The 14,900-nt window shown below is 40.8% G+C and overlaps 1 protein-coding gene across 1 annotated transcript in view; it reads left to right on the top strand.

Annotated features, from left to right (window-relative positions):
- Nucleotides 1-10,319, top strand: part of LOC137426543 (uncharacterized) — an 82,682-nt gene extending 72,363 nt beyond the window's left edge. The window contains exon 6 of the mRNA XM_078779329.1: nt 9,956-10,319. Coding sequence (XP_078635455.1) covers nt 9,956-9,985 — 30 coding nt within the window. The 3' untranslated portion in view covers nt 9,986-10,319. The remainder of the gene's footprint in view (nt 1-9,955) is intronic.
- Nucleotides 10,320-14,900: the final 4,581 nt, after the last annotated feature.

Genomic DNA, 14,900 nt, shown 5'->3' with positions numbered 1-14,900 from the left:
AAGTTTATGATGAAAATGAAAAGTGTGTGATGAAAAGTGTGTGATGAAAAGCGTATGATGAAAATGAAAAGTGTGTGATGAAAAGTGTATGATGAAAAGTGTATGATGAAAATGAAAAGTGTGTAATGAAAAGTGTATGATGAAAAGTGTATGATTAAAATGAAAAGTCTATGATGAAAAGTTTATGATGAAAATGAAAAGTGTGTGATGAAAAGTGTGTGATGAAAAGTGTGTGATGAAAAGCGTATGATGAAAATGAAAAGTGTGTGATGAAAAGTGTATGATGAAAAGTGTATGATGAAAATGAAAAGTGTGTGATGAAAAGTGTATGATGAAAATGAAAAGTGTGTGATGAAAAGTGTGTGATGAAAAGTGTATGTTGAAAAGTGTATGATGAAAAGTGTATGATGAAAAGTGTATGATGAAAATGAAAAGTGTGTGATGAAAAGTGTATGATGAAAATGAAAAGTGTGTGATGAAAAGTGTGTGATGAAAAGTGTATGTTGAAAAGTGTATGATGAAAAGTGTATGATGAAAAGTGTATGATGAAAATGAAAAGTGTGTGATGAAAAGTTTATGAGGAAAATGAAAAGTCTATGATGAAAAGTTTATGAGGAAAATGAAAAGTGTGTGATGAAAAGTGTATGTTGAAAAGTGTATGATGAAAAGTGTATGATGAAAAGTGTATGATGAAAATGAAAAGTGTGTGATGAAAAGTGTATGATGAAAATGAAAAGTGTGTGATGAAAAGTGTGTGATGAAAAGTGTATGTTGAAAAGTGTATGATGAAAAGTGTATGATGAAAAGTGTATGATGAAAATGAAAAGTGTGTGATGAAAAGTTTATGATGAAAATGAAAAGTGTGTGATGAAAAGTGTATGATTAAAATGAAAAGTCTATGATGAAAAGTCTATGATGAAAAGCGTATGATGAAAATGAAAAGTGTGTGATGAAAAGTGTATGATGAAAAGTGTATGATTAAAATGAAAAGTGTATGATGAAAAGTGTATGATGAAAATGAAAAGTGTGTGATGAAAAGTTTATGATGAAAATGAAAAGTGTGTGATGAAAAGTGTATGATGAAAAGCGTATGATGAAAATGAAAAGTGTGTGATGAAAATGAAAAGTGTGTGATGAAAAGCGTATGATGAAAATGAAAAGTGTGTGATGAAAAGTGTATGATGAAAAGTGTATGATTAAAATGAAAAGTCTATGATGAAAAGTTTATGATGAAAATGAAAAGTGTGTGATGAAAAGTGTGTGATGAAAAGCGTATGATGAAAATGAAAAGTGTGTGATGAAAAGTGTATGATGAAAAGTGTATGATGAAAATGAAAAGTGTGTAATGAAAAGTGTATGATGAAAAGTGTATGATTAAAATGAAAAGTCTATGATGAAAAGTTTATGATGAAAATGAAAAGTGTGTGATGAAAAGCGTATGATGAAAATGAAAAGTGTGTGATGAAAAGTGTATGATGAAAAGTGTATGATGAAAATGAAAAGTGTGTAATGAAAAGTGTATGATGAAAAGTGTATGATTAAAATGAAAAGTCTATGATGAAAAGTTTATGATGAAAATGAAAAGTGTGTGATGAAAAGTGTGTGATGAAAAGTGTGTGATGAAAAGCGTATGATGAAAATGAAAAGTGTGTGATGAAAAGTGTATGATGAAAAGTGTATGATGAAAATGAAAAGTGTGTGATGAAAAGTGTGTGATGAAAAGTGTATGATGAAAATGAAAAGTGTGTGATGAAAAGTGTGTGATGAAAAGTGTATGTTGAAAAGTGTATGATGAAAAGTGTATGATGAAAATGAAAAGTGATGAAAAGTGTATGATGAAAAGTGTATGATGAAAATGAAAAGTGTGTGATGAAAAGTGTGTGATGAAAAGTGTATGTTGAAAAGTGTATGATGAAAAGTGTATGATGAAAAGTGTATGATGAAAATGAAAAGTGATGAAAAGTGTATGATGAAAAGTGTATGATGAAAATGAAAAGTGTGTGATGAAAAGTGTGTGATGAAAAGTGTATGTTGAAAAGTGTATGATGAAAAGTGTATGATGAAAAGTGTATGATGAAAATGAAAAGTGTGTGATGAAAAGTTTATGAGGAAAATGAAAAGTGTGTGATGAAAAGTTTATGATGAAAATGAAAAGTGTGTGATGAAAAGTGTATGATTAAAATGAAAAGTCTATGATGAAAAGTCTATGATGAAAAGCGTATGATGAAAATGAAAAGTGTGTGATGAAAAGTGTATGATGAAAAGTGTATGATTAAAATGAAAAGTCTATGATGAAAAGTTTATGATGAAAATGAAAAGTGTGTGATGAAAAGTGTGTGATGAAAAGTGTATGATGAAAATGAAAAGTGTGTGATGAAAAGTGTGTGATGAAAAGTCTATGATGAAAAGCGTATGATGAAAATGAAAAGTGTGTGATGAAATTGTATGATGAAAAGTGTATGATTAAAATGAAAAGTCTATGATGAAAAGTTTATGATGAAAATGAAAAGTGTGTGATGAAAAGTGTGTGATGAAAAGTGTATGATGAAAATGAAAAGTGTGTGATGAAAATGAAAAGTGTGTGATGAAAAGTGTGTGATGAAAATGAAAAGTGTGTGATGAAAAGTGTGTGATGAAAAGTGTATGTTGAAAAGTGTGTGATGAAAAGTGTATGATGAAAAGTGTATGATGAAAAGTGTATGATGAAAATGAAAAGTGTGTGATGAAAAGTTTATGAGGAAAATGAAAAGTGTGTGATGAAAAGTTTATGATGAAAATGAAAAGTGTGTGATGAAAAGTGTATGATTAAAATGAAAAGTCTATGATGAAAAGTCTATGATGAAAAGCGTATGATGAAAATGAAAAGTGTATGATGAAAAGTCTATGATGAAAAGTTTATGATGAAAATGAAAAGTGTGTGATGAAAAGTGTGTGATGAAAAGTGTGTGATGAAAAGTGTATGATGAAAATGAAAAGTGTGTGATGAAAAGTGTGTGATGAAAAGCGTATGATGAAAATGAAAAGTGTGTGATGAAAAGTGTGTGATGAAAAGCGTATGATGAAAATGAAAAGTGTGTGATGAAAAGTGTATGATGAAAATGAAAAGTGTGTGATGAAAAGTGTGTGATGAAAAGTGTGTGATGAAAATGAAAAGTGTGTGATGAAAATGAAAAGTGTGTGATGAAAAGTGTATGATGAAAATGAAAAGTGTGTGATGAAAAGTGTATGATGAAAATGAAAAGTGTGTGATGAAAAGTGTATGATGAAAAGTGTATGATTAAAATGAAAAGTCTATGATGAAAAGTTTATGATGAAAATGAAAAGTGTGTGATGAAAAGTGTGTGATGAAAAGTGTATGATGAAAATGAAAAGTGTGTGATGAAAAGTGTGTGATGAAAAGCGTATGATGAAAATGAAAAGTGTGTGATGAAAAGTGTGTGATGAAAAGCGTATGATGAAAATGAAAAGTGTGTGATGAAAAGTGTATGATGAAAATGAAAAGTGTGTGATGAAAAGTGTGTGATGAAAAGTGTGTGATGAAAATGAAAAGTGTGTGATGAAAATGAAAAGTGTGTGATGAAAAGTGTATGATGAAAATGAAAAGTGTGTGATGAAAAGTGTATGATGAAAATGAAAAGTGTGTGATGAAAAGTGTGTGATGAAAAGCGTATGATGAAAATGAAAAGTGTGTGATGAAAAGTGTATGATGAAAAGTGTATGATGAAAATGAAAAGTGTGTGATGAAAAGTGTGTGATGAAAAGTGTGTGATGAAAATGAAAAGTGTGTGATGAAAAGTGTATGATGAAAAGTGTATGATGAAAAGTGTGTGATTAAAAGTGTAAAATGAAAAGTGTATGATGAAAAGGGTGTGATGAAAAGTGTATGATGAAAAGTGTGTGATTAAAATGAAAAGTGTGTGATGAAAATGAAAAGTGTGTGATGAAAATGAAAAGTGTATGATGAAAATGAAAAGTGTATGCTGAAAAGAGTGTGATTAAAATGAAAAGTGTGTGATGAAAATGAAAAGTGTATGATGAAAATGAAAAGTGTATGCTGAAAAGAGTGTGATTAAAATGAAAAGTGTGTGATGAAAAGTGTGTGATTAAAATGAAAAGTGTGTGATGAAAAGAGTGTGATTAAAATGAAAAGTGTGTGATGAAAAGTGTGTGATTAAAATGAAAAGTGTGTGATGAAAAGTTTATGATGAAAATGAAAAGTGTGTGATGAAAATGAAAAGTGTATGATGAAAATGAAAAGTGTATGCTGAAAAGAGTGTGATTAAAATGAAAAGTGTGTGATGAAAAGTGTGTGATTAAAATGAAAAGTGTGTGATGAAAAGTTTATGATGAAAATGAAAAGTGTATGATTAAAATGAAAAGTGTGTGATTAAAATGAAAAGTGTGTGATTAAAATGAAAAGTGTATGCTGAAAAGAGTGTGATTAAAATGAAAAGTGTGTGATGAAAAGTGTGTGATTAAAATGTAAAGTGTGTGATGAAAAGTGTATGATTAAAATGAAAAGTCTATGATGAAAAGTTTATGATGAAAATGAAAAGTGTATGATGAAAAGTGTGTGATGAAAAGTGTGTGATGAAAAGTGTATGATGAAAATGAAAAGTGTGTGATGAAAAGTCTATGATGAAAAGCGTATGATGAAAATGAAAAGTGTGTGATGAAAAGTCTATGATGAAAAGCGTATGATGAAAATGAAAAGTGTGTGATGAAAAGTCTATGATGAAAAGCGTATGATGAAAATGAAAAGTGTGTGATGAAAAGTGTATGATGAAAAGCGTATGATGAAAATGAAAAGTGTGTGATGAAAAGTGTATAATTAAAATGAAAAGTCTATGATGAAAAGTTTATGATGAAAATGAAAAGTGTATGATGAAAAGTGTGTGATGAAAAGTGTGTGATGAAAAGTGTGTGATGAAAAGTGTATGATGAAAATGAAAAGTGGATGATGAAAAGTGTATGAGGAAAATGAAAAGTGTGTGATGAAAAGTGTGTGATTAAAAGTGTGTGATTAAAAGTGTAAAATGAAAAGTCTATGATGAAAAGTGTATGATGAAAATGAAAAGTGGATGATGAAAAGTGTGTGATTAAAAGTGTAAAATGAAAAGTGTATGATGAAAAGGGTGTGATGAAAAGTGTATGATGAAAAGTGTGTGATTAAAATGAAAAGTGTGTGATGAAAATGAAAAGTGTATGATGAAAATGAAAAGTGTATGCTGAAAAGAGTGTGATGAAAATGAAAAGTGTGTGCTGAAAAGAGTGTGATTAAAATGAAAAGTGTGTGATGAAAAGTGTGTGATTAAAATGAAAAGTGTGTGATGAAAATGAAAAGTGTATGATGAAAATGAAAAGTGTGTGATGAAAAGAGTGTGATTAAAATGAAAAGTGTGTGATGAAAAGTGTGTGATTAAAAGTGTGTGATTAAAAGTATATGATGAAAAGTGTATGATGAAAATGAAAAGTGTGTGATGAAAAGTGTATGATGAAAAGTGTGTGATGAAAATGAAAAGTGTGTGATGAAAATGAAAAGTGTGTGATTAAAATGAAAAGTGTGTGATGAAAAGTGTGTGATGAAGTGTATGATTAAAATGAAAAGTGTTTGATGAAAAGTGTGTGATTAAAATGAAAAGTGTGTGATGAAAAGTGTGTGATGAAGTGTATGATTAAAATGAAAAGTGTTTGATGAAAAGTGTGTGATGAAGTGTATGATTAAAATGAAAAGTGTTTGATGAAAAGTGTGTGATTAAAATGAAAAGTGTGTGATGAAAAGTGTGTGATGAAGTGTATGATTAAAATGAAAAGTGTTTGATGAAAAGTGTGTGATTAAAATGAAAAGTTTATGATGAAAAGTGTATGATTAAAATGAAAAGTGTGTGATGAAAAGTGTGTGATGAAAAGTGTGTGATTAAAATGAAAAGTGTATGATGAAAAGTGTGTGATTAAAATGAAAAGTGTGTGATGAAAAGTGTGTGATTAAAGCTAAACGTAAACTAAACTAAACTAAACTAAACCCTAAGCCAAACGCTCTTTCACCTACCTCATTGTCATCTTCCCTCTCCGAAAAGATGTCCACCTCTCCCTTCGTTGATTTGCACAGCCCCTCTGACCTCACTGACTACTACAACCACACTCTCTCCTCCTGCCTTGACCAGCTTGCGCCTATGAAAACCAAAACAGTTTCCTTCACCCATTCTGCTCCCTGGTTTACCCCTGAACTCCGCCTGATGAAAACCCGTGCCCGCCAACTTGAAAGACTCCGTAATAAAACAGGTCTCACAGTTCACTCCCAAGCCTACAAGGATCACCTGCAGCACTATAAAGATGCCCTCTCCCGCGCCCGCTCTGCCTACTACTCTCAAATTATCCACTCTGGCTCCGGAAACCCAAAAGCACTCTTCTCCACAACAAACAAACTCCTCAGCCCCCTGGATACCACCACCCAGTCATTCACAGTCGCCAATTGCATTTCTTTCCTTTCATTCTTCCAAAGCAAGATAGACAACATCTACAGCAGCTTAACCACCACCTCACCTGCTCCCCCTCAAACCATCTGCCCCCCCTTATCCTGCCAACCCCTATCTCAGTTTTCCCCAGTCTCCCCTACTGACCTCTCTGAACTCCTCATAGGAATGAAAACTGCCACCTGCACTCTGGACCCCATCCCCTCCAGCTTTGTTAAGGTTTGCCTTCCTGCTCTCTCTCCACTTATCAATGCAACGATAAACTCCTCCCTGTCTACTGGCATCGTCCCACCATCCCTCAAAATCGCTGCTGTCACCCCCCATTCTGAAAAAACCTGGACTCAACCCTGACACCCCAAATAACTTCAGATCCATCTCCAACCTACCCTTTCTGTCAAAAGTTTTGGAACGCGCTGTAGCCACTCAACTCAAACATCACCTCTCTACCAATAACCTGTATGAAACATTCCAATCCGGATTCCGCCTCAACCACAGTACGGAAACTGCACTCCTCAAAATCACCAACGACCTTCTCCTCTCCTCCGACGCCGGTAACCTCAACATTCTCATCCTTCTCGACCTCAGCGCCACCTTTGACACCATCAATCACATCATCCTCCTTACCCGACTTGAAACCACCTTTAACATCACTGGCACTGCCCTTTCTTGGGTCAAATCATACCTCTCCGACAGGCACCAGTTCATCTCCATCAATAACTGCAAATCCCCCACCGCTCCCCTCCCCCAAGGTGTCCCCCAAGGTTCAGTTCTCGGTCCCCTCCTCTTCATCCTGTACCTGTTCCCCCTTGGTCACTTAATCCGTCGTCATGGTCTCCAATTCCACTGCTTTGCCGATGACATCCAGCTTTTCATTTCCGCCAAGTCAATTTCCACCATCACCCACTCTATCCTGACAAACTGCATCACTGAAATAAAATCCTGGCTTCAAATCAACTTCCTCAAACTAAACTGTGATAAATCCGAAATAATCATTATTGGACCAAAAACGCTCACCAAATCCACCCACAACTTCACCCTCAACATCGACGGTATCCCAGTATCCACCTCTCCTCACATCCGGAATCTTGGCATCATCTTTGACCAAACCCTCTCCTTCGACAAATACACTAAACAGATCACCAAGACAGCCTTCTTTCATCTGAAAAACATTGCCCGTCTCCGTCCATCCCTCTCCTCCACAGCTGCAGAAACCCTCATCCACGCCTTCATCACTTCCCGTCTGGACTACTGCAACAGCCTCCTCTATGGTTCACCCTCAAATATCATCAATAAACTTCAATACATTCAGAACTCCGCTGCCCGTCTGCTCACCCACTCCCGGGCCCGGGACCACATCACCCCCGTCCTTCACAAGCTCCACTGGCTCCCCATCTCCCAGAGAATCCAGTACAAAATCCTCCTCCTGACCTACAAAGCCCTCCATAACCTGGCCCCATCCTACCTGACTGACCTCCTCCCCAGACACACTCCCACCCGCACCCTCCGCTCTGCTGCTGCCAACCTCCTGTCCCTCCCCCACTCCCCCCCCCCCCCCCAATCCGGACCAAACTCAGATCCTGGGGGGACAGGGCCTTCTCCATCGCCGCTCCCACACTCTGGAACTCACTACCTCAAACCATCAGAGACTCCTCCTCACTCACCACATTCAAATCATCACTCAAGACCTACCTGTTCAACACCGCATTCAACCCCTGACCGTCTCTTCTCCTTCTCCTTCCTTTCTGTTTGGTTATTTAATTATGTATTTTTGTCTTTTTTGTCTTTGTTTTACGTACTATGTCAAAGCGTCTTTGGGTTTCTTGAAAAGCGCGATACAAAATAAATGTATTATTATTATTATTATTATTATTATTATTATTATTAAAATGAAAAGTGTATGATTAAAAGTGTGTGATGAAAAGTGTATGGTGTTTGTTTGTAAGAAAGAGAGGTTGAAGCTTGCCCGGTAGCTGTAGTTTGAGTGAGACAGAAAGTAAGACCAGCAAAAGTCCTGTCACGGATAGTGTAAGATGGCTCTGGGCACCACTTTAACGCTCCTAAGTCAGAACGGTAGTACTATCCTGAGCGGTTGCTGTCTACAACCTACTACCTAAAAAAACCAGTCCAACCAGATGGGTGTTTTTTTTAGGAGACACTATCTCCTTACTGGACGGCCGTTGGCTCCCTGAGGAAGCTCATCCGTAACATGTATACACAAAGAATTAAGTTAAGCACCCCTACACAACGAATTAAGGTAAGCACCCCCTAATATATATTCTTTGTGTATATGTATACATTGGCATATATTCTAAGGTATGTGAGATCAAATAATGATTGGTATGACATTAGCAATTATCCATTGATGAAATTGAGTGATCAAAGTGAAAAAAAGTGATTGGTTGAGTCAGTGATCCGATCACGTGGGTCCTACACACGTTATTGACGCAAAGATCGCTAGAGGTCTTCTCAGAACAATGACTGTACGTTAGAAAACATAAACGTCATCCACACTGTCCGTGATGGACCTATAGCTCCATACTTAAATTGAGGTGAAAATATGCCTAAAATTCCCAAAAAATTTCACCTTCAATTATTCAGAATAAAATATTGAAAACGGCATGATTGTTATGTTTTTATGTGACCATAATATCACTTCTCCAGAAAATATAGCAATATCATGGGTATATTACACTGTTTTGACGACAACAAACTTGTAATGTGCGAGGTTGTAAAAAAACGGGGGGGTGCTTAACTTAATTCTTTGTGTATATATTGTTTTTAGTCAAAAAGTGGATTGGTGAAGATCAGTGAAAAATGAAATGTGCAGATCAGTGACAAAAAAAATTAGATTTAAGCAATTTTAAAGTCAGGGTGTCACACAACAAAATGTGAAAAAGTCAAGGGGTGTGTGTATATGTGGTATCCATGCTACACACAGATGGGAGCCCAAAATGTTTTTTAAAAATTGAGAAATTTTATAAAAACTCCCACCCACTTTAGGACACATGTGTGACCAGTGACCCCCAAAATCTGCACAGAAATTCTGGTGGGGATGCCCCCAAAACTGTGGGAGTAGTACTGTGTAAAATCGATCTACCCTTATTGGTGACTAGCAGAAATACCCGGCGTTGGCGGGCGGGGGAGGGGGGGAAGGGGTGGGGTGGGGAAAGGGAGGGGGGAGGGAATGGGATGAAAGGGGGGAGGGAGGGAAAGGGGAGAGGAGGGAGGAGGGGGGCGAAAGGGGGAGAGGGGGAATGTTAATTGTGTTGCCGATCAGGAAGAAGAAGAAGAAGCCATACTACCAACTTCGTACACTTCCGGAATTGTTGGATTTATTTGTATTCAAATGTCTGCTGAATGTTTTGTATTTATTTATGCGAATGTGTACTTGTATATAACTGTCATTAATTTTAAAATGCTTCGGCACTAATCGAGCGTTTTTTTGTTTGTTTGTTGTTGTTTTTTGCCTAAAACACTCCCAGGCACTCACTGATGAACCTCTGAAAGTTTGATGAAGATCCGTTCAACCATCTCTTATTACAACGCGGACACACAAAAACTGGACACACACACACAGACGACTTGCTTTTATATGTATAAGATGATGTAGCTGATAACTATGACGATGGTTTACCGAACCAGCGAATGTTTCCACATGCGGAAAATGGCGAAGCTGTGAATGCCGAACTCATGTATGTGTTTACATGTGGAGAGAGAAAGAGCAATTTAGTACGGGTGTCAACTCAAAATCATAATTGTATTGAGAAATTTACGAAACCTCCCACCCTCCTATAGGACACCCGCTGGGAACCCAAAAGTTCTGCATAAAGTAGATCAGGGTCAGACAGCCAGACAGACACTCCTGTATATACGTACATATATATATATATATATATATATATATATATATATATATATATATATATATATATATATATATATATATACATACAGTATATATTGTTACAGACGCGGTTGTGGATGTTGGTTTACCGAGCGGTTTGGTATGACCGCGTCTGCACAGTTTACCCGATTATACTCGAACGTTGGCCGAGTCGCGCTACGCTAAATCAATTGAGGAAAGGACACAACGGCTGGGTTAAAATGACACGACACCAGGGGTACAGTTCTCAAGACCTCCGGAGGAGGTTATAATATTTCGGAACGTTAGATTACAAGGACGAGAGAGACAGCATAGGAAGGTAGGCACTTAAATACGGTCTTATAGTAGCCCTGACAGACGACAGATAAACAGGACAAAACTGACTCACACAGGGATTGATGGCAAGGAAGGGCAGGTAGTCGAGGCTCAAGGTGCACCTTGGCTCAGGGGCAGAATCGACCCGGTCCGGTCCAAAGATGCGGGGAGGTATCGTCGCGCTGGAGGTGGCGTCCTTTTCTCTCCGTAGTTCCGGCGCATCTCACCTCACATCCGGTAAGTCGCTGCGTATATCCAGCGGGGAGTGACACGCCCTCGGCTCGTTAGCTCCGCCCCAGATGGAATCGGCCCTTTGCTTCTTATTGGGTGCGGGGGGTTACCGGGCTCCGCCCTTGACGAGGGGCCGACAGTCAGCCCCTTCGTGGTAACCCCGTCGGCGCACATGGGCAATGGCGGCTAACCAAGCCGGTGTGAGGACGCACACTCCCCGCGCGCTGTTGTTGTAGTTGTTGTTTTTGTTGTTTCATGAGGAAGATGGGAGGAGGCATGGCGAGGTCCTAAACTCACTACTGGTGCCATACAATCACATTCTGGTGCAACGAAGAGTCAGAATTAATGGGAACGAGTCCTTAACTGACATAGACTAAGAATAACTAGCAAGAGGTCCTATAGTTGTCTACGTGAGATGCGGTGAACCTGGGCACGACAGTTAATGGGGGAAAAAGGGGAAGGTCGGTTCTACAGAGTGTTGTTTACAGACAATGGGACTAGGGAATGGGGGATTGGGGATAGTTGGGGAGTATTGGGGAAATAGGGGAATATTTACAAGCGGATATGGAGGCCAAATCCCATATCCGCAACATTGCACCCTTCTCTACCCTCGGGGCGTCCCGACCCGATAAATTTTTACCTATTTTAGTGTGGCACTCAGATGTAGTTCCCTCTACTATTAACTCTACCCTGAGTGCGACAGTTTTACAGATATTCACAAATGAGTAAATATGTCCCCCTGCGACGTTGCACCCTTCTGCTCACAGAAACACACCCACAGGATAACCGAATCGCGGAAAGAATTCGCAAACTAAACATACAGCCGGTAGGGAGCATTATTTACACAAGACTACGCTGATATTTACACTACGATCCAGGACCTGTTTTTGGAGGAACACATGCAGATGTTATGCATAGAGAGAGCACGCATGCCAGCATCGATACACCAACCCACGTGTGCTCTGTGGCCTTACGGCCTTTAATAATGTGCAGAGCACCCCTTCCAAGCACCAAAAGCACCACCCCATCATGTACAGTCAGCACCATCCGGTGCACCAATAAAGTGTTTATAAATCACCGGTGGTGTCGCAGCCGGCCGATGTTCTGCCGCTGGTCTTGCCTTCATGTGGTGCACTTGGTGTTCTGGCTTCCTTCAAAAATAAAGAAAGGCGCCAACCGCGTCCATTTCTAGATTGTGGCCATCTGGTGGCCAACTATTAGTGGTTCACCTGTATGGCATAGGTGCCACGTTGACCCATAGGTCCATCCACGGGTGGTGCTTGGCCGCAAAAGAACTGCGGTCCATTGTGGGTGGCCACCAAAATTGCGGTCCATATGGTGTATCGATCCCGGCAGCAAGCAGCGAAAGTGCAGGCCCACAACTGCGGAGCCAGCACCTCTCTCTCCTCTCTCTCTGCCCCAAAGCCAGATCCTCGGAGGTGGGAGACAAAAGAAGCAGACAAGTGAGTAAGGTGGTAAGGGCGCAAAAGTGCACACAACACAAGGTAATGCACACTGGGGGCACATGGGAACCAGGTGAGACAGGTACGTTCCTACCGTACCCCCCCCCCCACCAGGTAACCTACATGGCCCCTCCCTTACCCCTTACTGTATCCACAAAACACAACACTACCCATAAACATCTATTTTACAAATCAACAAACGTCCCTACTGTCTTCCCCGTTCCTCCCATAAACCAAATTCGTCTTCTCTCCCTCCTAACCAATCAAACTTGCCATTTCCAACTCTCATCACAATTTGCCATCTCCAACTCAACATCATAATTTGCCATCACCAATTCATCATCAGTCCCTCCTAAGGAGGGAGAGATGGAATCACCCCAATGTCTCATCCACGTCGTGATGCGTCTCACAAATCCAACAGCAATCCTTACTTCCTGCAACACAAAACAAAGAAAACACAGGTGTGGAGTCATCATCATCACCACAGGTAAGTGGCTGCGTATGGTGCGACAGGCTCATCAATCCTAACTATTTCCTAAATGACTTTAACAACTTTACATTACCCGGGGTCTTTCCCTGCCAAACCATTGGCCCTCTTACACTATGGGTTCTAAAAACCAATTCCCATTGCCCAAACTGTGGTGCTTTTCAATTTGGGGTCTCACTCCCCCGATTCATCTCCCGGTGCCCTCGCACAATTTCTGGGCTGTGGCGTGTACCTCTCCCAGCGGGTCTACCCACCTGCACACCTCCACCACTGCAGTTGCCTCCGAGCTTACCTGCTCCTTACCCTAACCTAACTACCTGGGGAAGGCCCTCTGGCGCTCTCCCCACTCAGTGCCCTCTCTGGCACTGGGCTACCCGATCCACACCCGGGATCCTCAGGCACCCACTGACACTAACGGCTCCCAGAGCCCACCTGCGGCCTCACCTGGCCGACATCCTCACAGTGGTGGAGTGCCCAACCAACTACACACACTAACAGGCTACACGCCCAGCCATTTCCACAACACTAATGCACCCATCCACAATACCATTCTGCAACCGCACCACAAATGCCAATATCCAACCACAATTTACCTATACCCTCTACCTAACACTTACACTACCCGCCCCGGGTACTCGTGAAAGGGGTCCACTCTTCCCCCATTCACACCTTCGCACCATGCACACCACTCCGTACCACTTACTCCAACTCTCTCCACACACCTGTACCTGCACACCTGTGCTCTCACACCTGGTGCCACCTGCACCCTTCTCTCCCCAAGCGCATTCGCGCTGATCCACAACACTCATTACTCACACACTGCTCCACACACCTGTCCAGTTGCACACCTGTGCAATCACACCTGTTCAATTCTCACACACACACGGCATCATCTCAGCTAACTACTCCCTTCTGAAACTTGCGCTTCCCAGTCGTCCCTTTAAACTATTGCGCTCCCTCGTCATTATCATCCATACTAATCTACCTGCGTCCCCACTACAGGTATCAGTCACTAACTAAACTTAACGTCACCTAATGTCATCTTCGCTAGATCCCTATCAATATCCTAACCCACCCGGGCTAGTTTTCACTGCCATCAATCCCATAAACTATAGCTCCTTTGCCCCACGTTTGTGAGGGATGACAGAGTTGCCATCCCACCACATCGGGCATCTCCCACTACCAATTTTGCACATCAAATTTCAACAAATCAAAAATTTGCCAATCACTACCCATCATCTGCCAATCCTTTGCCAATCATCAAATTTTGCCTTTTTCTAATTTCGGGGCCAAAACACTATCCGCCTCACCCGTCTACTCACTAATGCCTCTCGGTGCGCCAATTCCTGTCCAAAGCCCGGCTTCGTACAGCCAAGCCATGAATGCGGGTTGTTCTGTGCCAGCGGCTGGATGCGTCCGGCATTCGGTGCAAGGAAGGAGGTTTACCCGGGCCGAGGTCCCACGCACCTTCTCGGCACGGAGCCATCCCATGGCTCGATCTCGACCTGCCGGAATGCCTCAACAAAAAGTGGTCGCCATGACGACCCTTCCTGTCCAGCCGCCCGCTCCGCCTAGTGGAGCACGGACGCGGCCGTTCAAAGCGAGGCCCAGCACGCACCGAGGGCCCGATTCGGCTAAAAGTCGCTCTAACCGCTAACCCGTTTAACGTCGATGCTTCACCTGCATGCTCACACCCCGCAGCCCGTTCCTTGCTCACACATCCAGCCGTTCCCATGCTCCTCGTACCTTTCCTTACACACCCAGGTACCCTCATTCCACTCACAGCCTTGGTCACACACCTGACCACCGAACACTTTGGCACACATTCGTTGGTCCCACACCTCACCAACACACCTCTTCGCGCCCCCTCCTCGGTCACCTCCTCTGTGACAATCACAGGTGTGCTCTCATTCGCACACCCAACCACGTGCCTCACTACCAATTCCAGCGTGCATTCCCACTCACGCTCTACCATTCCAGGTGTGCATCCTTTCTCACCTGTCACAACCAACTCATGCTCCTTGTCACTCTCACTACTCTCACCTCCA

Source organism: Myxine glutinosa, chromosome 5, assembly GCF_964187855.1.
Source record: "Myxine glutinosa chromosome 5, kmMyxGlut1.1, whole genome shotgun sequence".
NCBI lineage: Eukaryota > Metazoa > Chordata > Myxini > Myxiniformes > Myxinidae > Myxine > Myxine glutinosa.
The sequence above is the reverse complement of the archived record's forward strand: the minus strand, read 5'-3'. Positions and strand labels throughout refer to the sequence as shown.